At 45.6% G+C, this 15,449-nt stretch overlaps 1 protein-coding gene across 2 annotated transcripts; it reads left to right on the top strand.

Annotated features, from left to right (window-relative positions):
* The first annotated feature begins 381 nt into the window (after positions 1 to 381).
* SET (SET nuclear proto-oncogene) lies at positions 382 to 8,975 on the top strand. 2 transcript variants are annotated; one of them, XM_056539778.1, is made up of 8 exons: positions 382 to 819; positions 3,740 to 3,797; positions 4,188 to 4,330; positions 4,939 to 5,042; positions 5,131 to 5,244; positions 6,535 to 6,705; positions 6,793 to 6,952; positions 7,616 to 8,975. In XM_056539778.1, coding segments are annotated over exons 1-8 (825 nt in total). In that variant the 5' UTR covers positions 382 to 746; the 3' UTR covers positions 7,618 to 8,975. The 2 variants fall into 2 exon arrangements, with proteins under 2 accessions (XP_056395753.1, XP_056395751.1); XM_056539776.1 differs by having other exon boundaries at positions 385 to 819; positions 6,793 to 6,948.
* The last annotated feature ends 6,474 nt before the right edge of the window (positions 8,976 to 15,449 follow it).

Raw genomic sequence — 15,449 nt, forward strand, 5'->3', positions numbered from 1 at the left:
ACACCACCCATTCCCCCTTATCCGTATAACGACAACGGTTTTAGTGAAGCAGACGGCAGTGAAGGGGTTGCAGGCCACGGGTGCGGGAGGGGTGGGGCCTCCCCACACACACACCCACCAACCTCCCCCTCTCCACGGCGAGCGGCGGGAACTGAAAGCGCATCCACAAGCCTTTAGCCCCCGCCCACCGCGCCACGTGATGCGATGACGCGGCCTCTCCTAGCCGCTCTCAGCCAATAGGATCGCCGCAGCGTCCTTGTCGTCTCCGAGACACCCCCACGACGCCGGGGCGCCCCACCCTCATAGGATAGCGAGGGGGGAAGTGGGCGGAGCCGCCGTGTACAGAGTCGTTGTAATGCCCGCCCCTCGCACTGGTTACCACCCCTTTGATGGGAGGTGGTACCGTCTAGAGCGGGAGCGAGTGTTGGTGCCGAGCGCAGTGCGTCCCTCCCCCCTCCTTTCTCTCTCACACACATTGGTCGGGAGCGAGATTTACCTCACACAGCAGCGGCCATCGCGCTCCCCTCTCTCCCGCTCTAGGTCGTCGCTTTTTCTCTCGCACAGCAGCCGAAAGAAGGAGAGGGGAATCCCGCCGTCCCCCCACCCTCCCTTCCCAGGAGCGGTCCCTGCGCCGCCTTAGCTGAGGAGCTTCCTCTCTCCTCCTCCCCACAGCCAGCCAGGCCGGAGCCTGCACCCCCTCCCTCCTCACCCTTCTCCGCTCTCCTCGCCTCTTATCTCTTCACAACATGTCGGCGCCGGCGGCCAAACTTAGTAAAAAGGAGGTGAACTCCAACCACGATGGAGCGGACGAGACCTCAGGTGAGCGCTGTGTGTGAGTGCTGAGTGGGGGGGAGGGCGGCCATTTTCCACGGCGGAAGGCGGGCTCGCCGGGGCTCTACAGTGGTAGGCCCTAGGGATCGCGGTATGGCGTGCTCCGGCCCGGGGTGTATGTGTGTGCGTGCTCCGGGGTATGCCGGGCGGGGTGGCTCGGGGCCCGGCCTGTGCTGTGTGGTGTGGCCCGCGTTGCGCAGGAAGGAGCCCGCGGCTTCATTGTCCTCCGCCATGATGCTTCCGTCCTGATCCGCATGGCGCAGGCCGCGGTAGGCGGAGGAGGGGGCCCCGGTCGGAGATACACGGCCCCGCGCAGTCCTCTACTCCATCCCTCTGGCCTCGCGGTCCCCACGTGGGTCCCGGCGGCCTCCGGGTTTTGTCCTTCCCGCTGTAGTGAACAGGCCGCTTCCGCTCCCCCCTCCCATGTGATGCGTTTCTTGTCCCCCCAGTGGCGCCGCCATCGCTGTGATCCCACGTGTGACCGGTGTGCACTGCCGATCCTGCACGGGGGACTTCACTTCCTCCTAATTGTTGTTTTGGTATCGTCCGATACTGTTGATCTACTTTAACGCTTTAAAGCCCCCGCATCCTCCATATTTTTTGTTGTTGAAACAGTCCAATGATTGTCAATCAACATTAAGAGGACACATCAATTAGAACCTCCCCCCCTTATAACAGTGGTCTGCTCCAAACTGGACCCCCTAGCTGTTGCAAAGCTACAACTCCCAGCATGCTTGGACATGGCATGCTGGAATTTGTAGTTTTCTTTGCTCTCATCCTATGTGTGCACTGCAGATCCTGCATGGGGGAAGCCTTTTCCTCCTATTTGTCTTTTGGTATAGTCCGATACTGATGTTAATCTACTTTAATGCTAAGAGAACACACGTTTAAAGGCCGCACATCCCCCATTATTTTTTTAAACATTCCAATGAATGATTATGAATATCAATCAACATTGTTACTAAGAGGACACTACTTAAATAGAACCCCCCCCTTATAACAGTGGTCTTCTCCAATCTGTGGATCTCCGAACTGTTGCAAAACTACAACTCCCAGCATGCTGGAATTTGTAGTTTTCTTTGCTCTCATCCCATGTGTGCACTGCAGATCCTGCAAGGAGGAAGCCACTTCCTCCTAATTGTTTTTGCTTCACACTTTGGAAGAACATCCCCTTATTGCCCCTAATTAGCTTTTTTTTGTACGGTCAACTAGTAGTAGTCAACTGAGAACCCATGGCGCCCCACCTCCCTCAGTTCATTCTTTTGGAACAGTCCTAAAAATATGATAGTTTTACTAAGATGACACTTGTTATATAGTAGGATTCTTCTCTTCCGTTAGCCGTCTGTGCTTGCTGGGATTTGTAGCTTTGCATAATCTGGCAGTCCAGTTTGGAGACCACTGCCTTATAACATGGGGATTCACCCTAAGGCCACGTTCACACTAACAGAGACCTTACTGCTGTGTTTCCGCCAACCAGGGTACCTCCAGCTGTGGCAAAACTACAATCTCCAGCATGCCTGGGCAGCCAACGGGAGTTGTAGCTTTGCCACAGCTGGAGGCACCCTGGTTGGGGAAACACTGGCTTCTGCATCAAAAACCTCAGTCACTGAGAGCAGTTTCCCATTGACTCCAATGGGATAGGGTGAACCACAATGACCGAAGGTTGGAGAAAGCTGCAGTGCTGCACATGGGGTTTGCCTGTTCACTTTTAGGGTATATTCCCTAAAAGGAATTTTCATGGAGCGTAGTGTCCATGCAGATGTAGTTTTTGTCTTTTTTTTGCAGCCCGGGCAGGACGGAATAGAAAGTCTGCCCTGGACATCTCCTTTAAAGGAGAACTGCAGCCCTAACAACTTATCCCCTATCCACAGTATAGGGGATAAGTGATTGATCGCGGGGGGTCCAACATCTCCCAAACGGGCATCGGCATTGCCGCTCTGTGCGAGCGGCTAATGCGCATAGCGTCGACCTTAGTGAGGGCGACGGTACGCCCCTTCCCCATACAGCTCTATGGGAAAGGCGGGGAGGCACAAACACTGCCTCCCTGCCTATCCCATAGAACTACATGGAGGTGTGTCAATCGCAGCGGCATGCTGCAGCCGGCACACCACCTGCACAGAGGAGCCGCGGCCCCATGCAGGAGGTCGTGGGGGGTCCCAGCATTCAGACACTTATTCCCTATCCTGCAGATATGGGATAAGTTCTTATGGCTGCAGATTTCCTTTAGAAATCCCAGCATGGTAGACAGCTGAAGGCATTAGTCTTACAACAGCTGTAGGCACACTAAATGGGGGTTAGCAGTGCCTTGTGTTCGGTGCATTGTTAGTTTTGTATCTTTAATTGCCACTAAATGTCATGTAACCCTGACCATAGATTCATTGGTTGTAGGACCTGGTAGGAGTAATAGTTGTCTCTAAAGCAGCTATAGAATGTGTCCAACTCCAGTGTTTGCAACAGTGATAGTCAGGACTGGTAAGAGTTGTCTGTGCCACTCCTATTTATGGTGGTCTTGGGCCCCTTAGCCTTAGTTGTAGCAGAGCCATTTCACTCTAGCATTGGCATACTTTTCACTTACATGTGTGCCAACCCTTTTTTCTTAAAATTGCAAGCCAGAGTAGGGGAAAATACCAACATTCTGAGGTAATCTCCTGCAAAAGTAGGAACTGGTCTGCTAAAGAAGGTCTTTATTTGGGCAGAAAACCTGAAACATCCAGATTGACCTCTGGCAGGGGGTATGGGTTCTTAAAATTGGGGACTTCTGTTAAAAGGAATGTAACTATATTGCTGGTATCATAGACATCAGAGTTTGGTACTTTGCCTATAGGGAATGTTTATGCCCCTCCAGACTCTTAAAACATATGGCTTCATGGGGTTGCAAAAATAACACTGCATTTTTTTTTTCTTCCAGAAAAAGAGCAACAGGAAGCAATTGAGCATATTGACGAAGTACAAAATGAAATAGACAGGTATGTAATGCTCCTTCATCTGCCTTAGGTTGGGTTTACACTCCTAATATTGGACATATTTGTACATCCATTTTATGGCCACAGATCCTAGCCTGGCTGCAGGTTCAATGACCCGAACTTTCAGTTTGGGTCATCAGACCTATGGTCAGGCTGGGATTTGCGGGTATAATAGAGAGAAGAATGCATCCTTGTTGGGATAAATGTGAGTATAATGCTACTTGAAACAAGTCAACCAGTAAAGTCTCTTCTATGGTTCTGAACCATTGAGTCTTATTGGTTGTGTACTCTTGTAAACTTTTACTTATGAGAATTCTCCATGCAGTGGTCTTGTACATTCCTTATCGGTTTCTAAAGCTTTAGTATTTATTCCAATGTTCTTCATTTTTGTAGACTGAATGAACAAGCCAGCGAGGAAATTTTGAAAGTAGAACAAAAATACAACAAACTCCGCCAGCCATTCTTTCAGAAGAGGTCAGAATTGATCGCCAAAATCCCAAATTTTTGGGTCACGACATTTGTCAACCACCCACAAGGTAAGAATCTATAAAACATTCATTACATTGTAGAGCGTGGTTGCGTTACTTATGGGAAATGTGTTATCATTACCTGCAAACGTTGATGATTCCCCACAGAAAGGGGGCTTTTTTTTTCTTCTAAATACTGAGAAATGTGAAAAATCCATCAGATGGGCTTTCTGCTCTTCTAACAATAGAAGCAAGGGAAGGGGTTACACCACAGTTCAGATTGTGGACGGAAGGGATAGAATCCCTGAAGACCAGCTCACCCACAGCATTGTATATAAAGGATATACCACACACAAGGTGGTTTGCAGGGGAGAATCATAGACTGTAGAAAGCAGAGAAATGTGTTTTGCACAAAATAAAATGCCTTTCAAATATGTCCATAGCCTTCAAGGCAATAAGGTGATTTACTAATACTGATGTGAAATATAGATTGCTTTTGATCATAAACAATCCTGGATTTTGCTTTTATTGTCAAAGCCCTTCTGCAAAGTTTGAGCTGTAAGCTGCTTGTTATGGGCATCTGCTCCAATGTTAGTTTGCCTAGGAGACAAAGTTTTCATTTGAAATAGGTTGCTTGTCTGTTGCATTACTTATGTGTATGTTATGTTCATTTGCAGTCTCTGCGCTCTTGGGTGAAGAAGATGAAGAAGCCCTTCACTATCTGACCAGGGTGGAAGTGACAGAATTTGAAGACATAAAATCAGGATACAGAATAGATTTTGTATGTGGACATTTATTTCAAATGAAAGTGTAGGGGCTGGGTTGGTCATTGCCTATTTATAACTGTATCTTTTGTTTCTGTTTTTTAGAATTTTGACGAAAATCCTTACTTCGAAAACAAAGTCCTCTCTAAAGAGTTTCACTTAAATGAAAGTGGAGACCCATCCTCAAAGTCGACAGAGATTAAATGGAAAGCTGGAAAGGTGTGTGTGTGTGTGTGTGTGTGTGTGTATGTGTGCACATAACTCATTGTATTGACTGTAATAAAATATCAATCTGTTTTTGTTAAGGGTATTTAGTGGTGGTAAAGATTGGTTCCTATTTATACATAGGCCATTGCTCCCCATTACCAGTTATTTACTGTAATGTTGAAATCCAAAAAAATCTATTACCCATGTTAGCAACACTCCAGAAATATTAACATGTGAATATTAATATTCAGTCTTATGCGTCCTGTGTTGTTTGTTGCGTATTTTTAAGTGCTGTAAAGTTTGCTTTGATATTGCTTTAAAGGGGTACTCTGCCCCTAGACATATTATACCCTATCCAAAGGATAGGGGATAAGATGTCAGATTGCCGGGGTCCTGCTGCTGGGGACCCCAGGGATCGCCGCTTTGGCACCGCGCTATCATTACTGCACAAAGCAAGTTCGCTCTGTGCATAATCACGGGTGATACAGGGGACGGATCAGTGTGACTTCATGGCTCCGCCCCTCATGACATCACATTCCGCCCTCTTCATGCATGTCTATGGCAGGGGGCGTGACGTCCGCCACTCCCCCTCCCGTAGACTTGTATTGAGGGGGTGTGCCGTAACGTCACAATGCTCCGGCCCCTGTATTGCTCGTCATTACGCACAGAGTGAATTCTCTGTGCAGTAATGATAGCAGGGTGCTGCAGCGGAGATCCCGGGGATCTGGCATCTTATCCCCTATCCTTTTGATAGAGGATAAGATGTCTAGGGGTGGAGTCCCCTTTAAACACTTGTGGATGCTGCTTCTGTATTACCTTAAATATAGGTGAATGCTTTAGTAGCAGTTAGCTAGCAAATGTGACCTACATACAATTTTGGGTATTTAGATTAGGGTCACACATGCCGTATTTTTCTGCATATTTGCTGCTGCTTATTACCTACCCATTGAAGTTAATGGATAGCAAAATCAGCTGCAGAAAATATGCAGCAAAATGAAACACATGTCATCCAACCCTTAAAGTGAATTTTAATAGTCATTCTTCCAAAGATGGTGCCGCTCTTGTCCATAGGCGGTTTAGTTTTTCAGCTACATTCTTAAGATGCACTCAAAGAAATGATTGATTCTGGAAGTAAGCAGCCATGTTTAGCGGATAACTTTTTAACCTACTTTGATATTGAACTTTTTTATATTTAGATATATTTGAATGTAGAGATCACAGGTTTATCAGACTATTCTTTCTGATGACTATTGCTGTTTTTACTTAAATCTTTGTCCTAATGTTTGCTTATGTTTTTGTTAGGATCTGACAAAACGTTCCAGCCAAACACAGAACAAAGCCAGCAGAAAGAGGCAACACGAAGAACCAGAAAGCTTCTTTACCTGGTTCACAGATCATTCGGATGCCGGGGCAGATGAGTTAGGAGAGGTCATAAAGGATGACATCTGGCCAAATCCATTACAGTACTACCTTGTGAGTAACTGTACATATGTAATGGAAACTTTCAGAGTGGGTTGAGACTTGATAGACGTACTGATCGGTTTATATTGCATTTTAAAGGTTCCAGATATGGAGGATGAAGAAGGTGAAGGCGAGGAAGAAGACGATGATGATGAAGAGGAAGAAGGTTTAGAAGACATTGATGAGGAAGGGGATGAAGATGAGGTTGAAGGAGAAGAGGATGATGATGAAGACGAAGAGGGAGAAGAGGCAGAGGTATGTACGTAAAATCTTGTCACTTATTATGCATGCAAATGAGTTCCAGCACAGCCCAATAACTTCCATATACGCAGCAGTTCACTTTAGTGTAAGCTCAGGATTGCTATTGGAGCTACTGTGGGACAAGAATTGTAGATCCAGATAAAACAGTTTAGATCTGCAGAGTGTATGCCAACTAAGGGAGACAGTCTGGAATAAGGGAATCTTATTAAATGTTTGTGTTTTAATGGGATTCTAAATAGTGGAAAGCTTTAAAATTTGACTTATTAGATCTAGGCTCCTATTAAGTCACTTTCAAAGTTGCAGAAGAACAGCAGTGGCCCTTGTCAGTCACTATTGACTATCTTCAAAGTGCTTATATTTTGCCCATATTTGCAAAGTAGAAAGACACTTGTGAACTGACTACATGTGTAGAATTCTGCAGTTTATCAGCCCAGATATATATATATACATTATAATGTGTATTGGGCCGCAAGACCAGGTTATGACAGGACTATAATTTCCAGTGAGAAGTGGTAACAGCAGCCAGTCAGCAGTCATGTGTGTTGGCTGGATACATTTCTTTTAGAATACCACTTGAAATGTAGAAATTGGAATAAATCAACACTAGTGAGTGGTCTGATATCTTCATATATTTACACTTTTTTTTTTTATATCTTTACAGGAAGATGAAGGTGAAGACGATTAAGATTGCAATGTTTCGATTCCACCCTTTCCATTATTTTTTTTTTTTATACAGTCCCTGGGAGCAAGATGCTGTTATTTTTTTGTTTTCATTTTTCCCTTTGCCCCTTTTTTGTTTATCATACTCCCCTTTCTCTTAATTTTATTTTTGTGTGTGCTCGGTCGCCTTGTTCTTGGTCCTTCTTCCCCCTCTCTTTATACCATGGTTCATAACTTTATTTTTGGGGAGAGGTGAGAACTGAGTAAAAATAGTGAAAATCTCTAAACCTGTTTCTGTTCCCAAGTCATTCTTCTCAAGCCAATAAACGATATGTACATTGTACCATCATATGGTGTATGGGGCCCAAATGCCCCTCTGCTGCCACTGCTGGTGGAGGCCGAGGGGCGTACAGGACCTTGTGATAGCAGTGCATAGCAGCGGTCTAGCTTTTTCGTTTGTTTTTTTTTTTTTTTCCTCCCTCCTCCTGTGTATATCAGGCTCAGAGGTTACACTGTTTCCATGTGATTATGGACAGATAGCATTTACCAACATGTATCAGTCTATTATTTTTTTTTTTTCTTGTTTAAAAAATAATGAAAAAGTAAAAAAAAAAAAAAGCAAAACTGGGGGAGGGTTAGACAGTGGGGGGTTTTCAGAGACAGCAGGGATGGGTGGGAGGGCTAGGTTGGGCATTTTGGAAACATGGCTTTTTCTCTTTGGCATGTTTGTGATGTTTTTGAAGACATCCATGCAGTTTAAGACACTTTTAAAACGAGCAAAAATAAATCTGATGGCTCTCGGCTCTGACACCCTTCAGGGCCTCCCTTTAAAGGACCCTGCAGGAGAATATTAGAAACGGACATTAACAAACTTTTTTTTTTTTTCTTCTCTTCTCTGGAACAAGACAAATGCTCAGTTTTAAACGTTAAAGTGTACAAGTTGCTTTGTTACAATAAAACTAAATGTGTACACAAAGGGACTACTGGTTTTCACTTGGATGCCGCCTTCTTCCCTGCCTGTTCTCTCACCCTCGTTTGTTGTCACTTTTGTGTTAAATTTTTTTCCTCCCCCTCCTCCAGACTGATATTTAATGTTTTTTGATACAGGGCATTTTGTAGTAACCTCCAAACTAACCAGCCAAGCAAAGCCAGAGGCACATGGCGCTGGTTGTCATCAGCGTACAGTCAGCACCTCTAGACTCTGTCTAGGATGGAGTTTTTGTGGTAAAACATTTTTGTAATTTGCTTGGCAAAGGTGTGTGTAGGCACTTAATCTGATTCCTAGTCTGTTATAAATCTACATATTGCTGTCAGATTTATGCCTGTCAATCAACACTACAAATAAAGTAATTGGTGTGATCTATATGTGGACTGTCACGTTTTATACCACCTTGAAGGTCTCCTGTCTGGGCACTAGGATGAGGCTCAATCACGATCATATACCGTATTTTTCGCCGTATAAAACACACTTTTTCTTCCCCAAAACTGGGGTGAAAAGTCGGTGCGTCTTATACGGCGAATACACCCCTATCGCGGAGGTCCCTGCGGCCATCAACGGCCGGGACCCGCGGCTAATACAGGACATCACCGATCGCGGTGATGCCCTGTATTAACCCTTCAGACGCGGCGATCAAAGCGGACCGCCGCGTCTGAAGGGAAAGTGACACTAACCCGGCTGTTCAGTCAGGCTGTTCAGGACCGCCACGGTGAAATCACGGTGGTTCCGAACAGTCCGACTGAACAGCCGGGTTAGTGCTTACAGGACACCGGGAGGGACCTTACCTGCCTCCTCGGTGTCTTCTCCATTCAGGGTTCCCCTGTATGGCCGGCGCTCCCCTTCCTCGTCGTTGCGTACATGCGTCGGCGTGCGTAACGACGTGATGGCGGCGACGGAGAGCGAAGATACCCGGCCGGCAGCAGAGACGTTCCGGAACGGCTGGGACACGGTGACAGCGATGGAGCGACATCCAGGGCAGTGGTGACGGGTCCGGAGCGGCGGGGACACGTGAGTATTACCTCCTATGCAGTGGTCTTCAATCTGCGGACCTCCAGATGTTGCAAAACTTCAACTCCCAGCATGCCCGGACAGCCAACGGCTTTCCGGGCATACTGGGAGTTGTAGTTTTGCAACATCTGGAGATCTGCAAGTTGAAGACCACTATTGGGTTCAAAATTATTTTTTTAGATTTTGCACCTATAGGGCGAAAAATACGGTACTCTGATTACTAGGACCTGATTTCTAAGCGGACTTCCCTTTATTGCCACTCGTAGGTGGTTGTTATATGGTGGCAGTTGTCAGGTCTCCTTATTGGGGTAGAAGTCATTCACTCCTGTAATAGAGGGATGTCCTAAGTGGGTAAAACAGATGTGAAATAAAATCTAAAACACTCACCAAAACAGAACCAACTTGGATTCCTTCCAGAAATAATGTAGGTACCATAATCAAAGTATATTATGGTACTGGACTGCATATGGTCATTGTGCATGACCGATCTCGTTCATAATGTTTGCTGTATGTAATAAGGGAAAGACTTAGCTAAGTGGGCTCGGTCGGAGTGATGCACTTGGACCACAGGAATAACAGTGGCGCAAATGTAATATAAGGCTGGGGATCCCTAGGGTGGTCAGTGTTTGGACTGTGTGGACTATACATTGATGACTGCTCTAATCACATCCATTAAGTGCATTGCTGTCTATGGGGACAACAATGCATTCAGCGCGGTCTTAGCACAGACACTGGCCAGAATTCTTTCGTATGTCGGCAGAGTAAAACTCCAGTGTTTTATATATTTTATTTTTTTTTGTACAAAAGATAGATGAATAAACTGAGCATGGCCTTTATTCTTAAAGGGGTAGTCCAGTGGTGAAAAACATATCCCCTATCCTAAAGATAGGGGATAAGTTTGAGATCGCGGGGGGTCCGACCACTGGGGCTCCCTGCGATCTCTCTGTACGGGGCCCCGGCTCTCCGGCCAGATGGCAGGTGTCAACCTCTGCACGAAGCGGCGGCCGACACGCCCCCTCAATACATCTCTATGGCAGAGCCGGAGATTGCCGAAGGCAGTGCTTCGGCTCTGCCATAGAGTTGTATTGAGGGGGCGTGTTGGCTGCCGCTTCGTGCGGCGGTCGACACGCCCCCTTCCCGCGGGCTGTTGGGGCTCCGTACAGGAGATCGCAGGGGGCCCCCAGCGGTCGGACCCCCTGCGATCTCAAACTTATCCCCTATCCTTAGTATAGGGGATAAGTTGTTCACCACTGGACTACTCCTTTAAAGGGTCTGTCCAGTGGAACAAGTGTAATTTTTGTAGGCAGCCTAGGGACAATAGTAAATTAACATTTTCCACTGGATATCCACCTAAAAGAATTTTACCAGTGGCTTGTTCTAACCTGATGCATTATGTGAAATTAAACATTTACCATGTGCCGTCTGTGTTGCTTTTGGTTGACTATCATAGGGCATCCACTGGAACCGTCACCATGTTCAGTTCAACTACATATTGCTTTTTATTTTTAGTCTGAGAATGCCAATGTTTCCCAAACTGTGCCTCCAGCTGTTGCAAAACTACAAAACCCAGTGAGCATGGTATGTGTTGGTTTTGCAACAGCTCGAGGCATCCTGGTTGGGAAACACTGGTGTAAGCAAACAAGGAGATTGTGGGAAGTTACCTGATGTGGTTATCCCTAATAGGCAGTTGTGTATTCTTCTCAGTGGGGTGTTGTCTCAGCAGCTCCCTGACTATTCCTTCTTTCTGGAGACAACTCATTCCTCTGCAGTCGGGTGTTTAATTTGGAGGCTAGATCCAATCACAAGTCCTGCACCTTGAGCGATGCCATGAGTGTTTCCGAACCAGGGTGCCTCCAGCTGTTGCAAAACCACAACTCCCAGCATACCCAGACAGCCGAAACACGTTTCCCTAACCTGTTGCTCTCTAGCTGTTGCAAAACTACAACTCCCAGCATGCCCAGACAGCCAACGGCTGTCTGGGCATGCTGGGAGTTGTAGTTTTGCAAAAGCTGGAGGCACCCTGGTTGGGGAACACTGATCTACACCAAGCCCCTCCAGCTACATCACAATATGACTGTCTTATACACATATATCTAGCTCTGGGTCATTTAGGGAAAAATGAGATGTGCTCACAGCATGCTGCCTTCTGCTGAACAATGCCGCAGGTGGAGGAACAGACAGGGAATGAATACAGGTGCTGTAAAATGAGATGTTTTGCAGCAGCTCTGGCCTTGTAACTGGCATGAGTGCTGTGGGAGGACTGAAGAGAGGAGGAGAAAGCAATGCATTCTGGGAACTGTAGTACTGAGCAGCTGCTCAACCAGGAATTAGTGAAAGGATTATATACAACATAGCTTTTTGGTGACTTCAGAACTGTGGAAGCTAGGTAAGAAATGAAATTGCTGCAGAAGCATTTATTTAAGTTTACTTGATGCCGGAGTACTCCTTTAAAAAAAAAAAAAATACCCTCTGAATATGCACCAGATTTATCAGTTTAGATCAATCAACTATCTTAATCTTTGCCAGAATTATGGCGCAGTTTTGGTTTCTGGTGTTGCGTTTTAAGTCCAGCCCCTTTTGTGAAAACTACGTCTCCTTAGATGTGAAGGTTAAAGGGTTACTCCGCTACCCAGCGTCCGGAATATTGACTTCCAGGCGCTGTATTTGGGCTTCTGTGTTCACGCCCGCCCCCTCTATGAAAGTCTATGGGAAGGGAGCATCACGCCCCCTCCCATAGACTTGCATTGAGGGGAACACAGAAGCCTGCATACAGCGCTCGGAACTCAATGTTCTGGATGCTGAGTAGCGGAGTAAACCTTTTAAAGGGGTACTCTGGCGCTAAATATCTTAAACCCCTATCAAAAGGATAGGTCATAAGATGGTAGATCGGGGGGATCCTGCTGCTGGGGACCCCCGCAATCTCCTGCAGCCCCCCCTGTTTTTCAGCTGCACAGAGTGAGGATTGCTTTGTGGCTGATGACGGACGGTGCAGGGAACGGAGTAGCGTAACATCACGGCTCCGCCCCCTGAACCAACACCGTCAGCCACAAAGCGAGCCTCGCTCTGTGCAGCTGAAAAACGGTGGTGCCGCTGGGGTCCCCAGTGGCAGGATCCCCCTCCGATCTAACATCTTATCCCCTATCCTTTTGATAGGGGATAAGAGATTTAGCACCGGAGTTACCCCTTTTTTAAGTGGCCTAAAGCAGCAAATTTGGTGCCACAGCGCAGAAGCCATTTTTGGCTCAAATTTTGCCAGACTTCTAGTGCATGTTCAAAAGGTAAATCTGTGCCATTGTTTCTTGAAGGGAAGAAGAAATAAAACTGGGAGAATTGTTTAGAGGTTTCCTAACCAGGGTGCCTCCAGGTGTTGCAAAACTACAACTCCCAGCATGCCTGGACAGCCAAAGGCTGTCCAGGCATGCTGGGAGTTGTAGTTTTGCAACATCGGGAGGTACCCTGGTTGAAAAACTGCCCCAATTTGTTGCCATATACATTTTCTCAGAAATTTTCCATCCCCAATCGTATGGGGAAAAAAAAACTTATGGAACAGTATCGGAAAAAGTAAACCGGATGCGTTTTTAAACTGTGTACTGTTTTTTTTAAAAGTGCATACAGTTCCGTCCGTTTTTATTACTAAAAAAAAAAAAAAAACATACGTTTTTGAAAATTGGTAAAATTGGGAATGTGCAGCTCACAATTAGATAAGGCTGGGTTCACATCACGTTTTTGCCATACTGTTTTCAATCCGTTTTTCTAAAGAAGACCGTATGGCAAAAAAAAACCGGATGGAACAGTATGGAAAAAAGTAAACCGTATGCGTTTTTAAACAGTATACTGTTTTTAAAAGTGCATACAGTTCCGTCAGTTTTTATAGAAAAAAAAACATAAGTTTTTTAAAATGTTGTCCATTTTTAATGGGAGGGGCTTGAGTGGGGACGATAGGATTCAAATGCGCATGTGCAAAGTAAAAACGTATATGTTTTTCCCGTATGGAACCGTATACATGTGCGTTTCCCATTGACGTCCATGTTAAAAAAAAAAAAAAAAAAACTTATGCGGTTGCAGTACGGTTTTTAAACCGGAGTCAAAACCATGGTTTACCATGATTTTGTCTCCGGTTTAAAAACCGTACTGCAACCGCATACGTTTTTTTTTAACATGGACGTCAATGGGAAACGCACATGTATACGGTTCCATACAGGAAACAGTATACGGTTTTTACTTTGCACATGCGCATTTGCATCCTAAAGTCCCCACCCAACACCCCTCCCATTAAAAATGGACAACATTTTCAAAAACTTATGGGTTTTTAAAAAAAGATTAAAACAGATGGAACTGTATGCACTTAAAAAAAAACAAAAGTATAGTTTAATAAAAACACATATGGTTTACTTTTTCCGATACTTTTCCATCCGTTTTTTTTTTTGCCATATGGTTTTCTTTAGAAAAACGGACTGAAAACAGTATGGGGAAAATGTGATGTGAACCCAGCCTTAGGCTGGGTCCACACTACGTTTTGTCCCATACGGGAGCGCATACGGCAGGAGGGAGCTAAAAGCTTGCGCTCCCGTATGTCACCGTATGCGCTCCCGTATGTCATTCATTTCAATGAGCCGACCGGAGTGAAACGTTCGGTCCGGTCGGCTCATTTTTGCGCCGTATGCACTTTTACAACCGGACCTAAAACCGTGGTCAACCACGGTTTTAGGTCCGGTTGTAAAAGCGCATACGGCGCAAAAATGAGCCGACCGGACCGAACGTTTCACTCCGGTCGGCTCATTGAAATGAATGACATACGGGAGCGCATACGGTGACATACGGGAGCGCAAGCTTTTAACTCCCTCCTGCCGTATGCGCTCCCGTATGGGACAAAACGTAGTGTGGACCCAGCCTAATCCTGTTTCTGCTGATCTATCCTTTGTACTGTTGTGCAAAATGTTAAACGTGTGCATGGCGGATTATACATTTTATTCAAAATTAGAAAACCACACAGTATCTCAAAGCTGCCAATCTGACACATTTGTGCGTGTTCTCATTGACGGTGTAGGGTTGCGCAAATGATGCTGCAGTGCCCGACCTGCATAACTCACTATCCACTGCAAAAATGCAAGCCCTCTTATGCCCAAAATCTTTGTGGTCCCAGCCTTAGGGGTTATGCTTATGGGTGCAGAGTGAGTCTGATGATACATGCCACCATTTTTGTTCTTCTGCTGGCTCCATGCCGTATTAAACAGTATAGATCACATGCGCCTCTGTAAAAGTCGTATCACAGCGTCATGCAAAACAGGCACTTGTGCTGGTTATCACTGTCCTGCCCATAGAGTAGAATAAGGCGGCTGAGCACATAGTCAACCGCCGCTCCATTCGACTATAAGGGACATGGGAGCCCCATTCTCCTGATTGATTGGGGATCCTATCAGTATGACACTCATCACCTATCCTACAGACAAGGAATGAGTGTCTTTCATAAAAATAAAAAACTTTAAATTGTTACTTTAGAGGAAAAAAACATTCAGAAAGTTATACAGATTTGTAAATTACTACTATATAAAAATCTTAACTTAGCTGCTGTATGCTCCAGAGGAAGTTGTGTAGTTCTTTCCAGTCTGATCACAGTGCTCTCTGCTGACACCTCTGTCCAGAGTAGGACAAATCCCAATAGCAAACCTCTTCTGCTCTGGACAGTTCCTGACATGGCCAGAGGTGTCAGCAGAGAGCACTGTGGTCAGACTAGAAAAAAAACTACACAACTTCCTCTGGAGCATACAGCAGCTGATAAGTTAAGATTTTTATATAGTAGTAATTTACAAATCTGTATAACTTTCTGAAA

This window comes from Hyla sarda, chromosome 9 (assembly GCF_029499605.1).
Source record: "Hyla sarda isolate aHylSar1 chromosome 9, aHylSar1.hap1, whole genome shotgun sequence".
Lineage (NCBI taxonomy): Eukaryota > Metazoa > Chordata > Amphibia > Anura > Hylidae > Hyla > Hyla sarda.

What these genes read in the sequence shown, in the direction of transcription:
- SET (XM_056539776.1), top strand. Translation starts at nt 747, where the DNA reads ATGTCGGCGCCGGCGGCCAAACTTAGTAAAAAGGAGGTGAACTCCAAC. An exon ending in ATCCATTACAGTACTACCTT is followed by an intron (nt 6,706 to 6,792) that starts GTGAGTAACTGT and finishes TGCATTTTAAAG; the next exon opens with GTTCCAGATATGGAGGATGA. An exon ending in AAGAGGGAGAAGAGGCAGAG is followed by an intron (nt 6,949 to 7,615) that starts GTATGTACGTAA and finishes ATATCTTTACAG; the next exon opens with GAAGATGAAGGTGAAGACGA.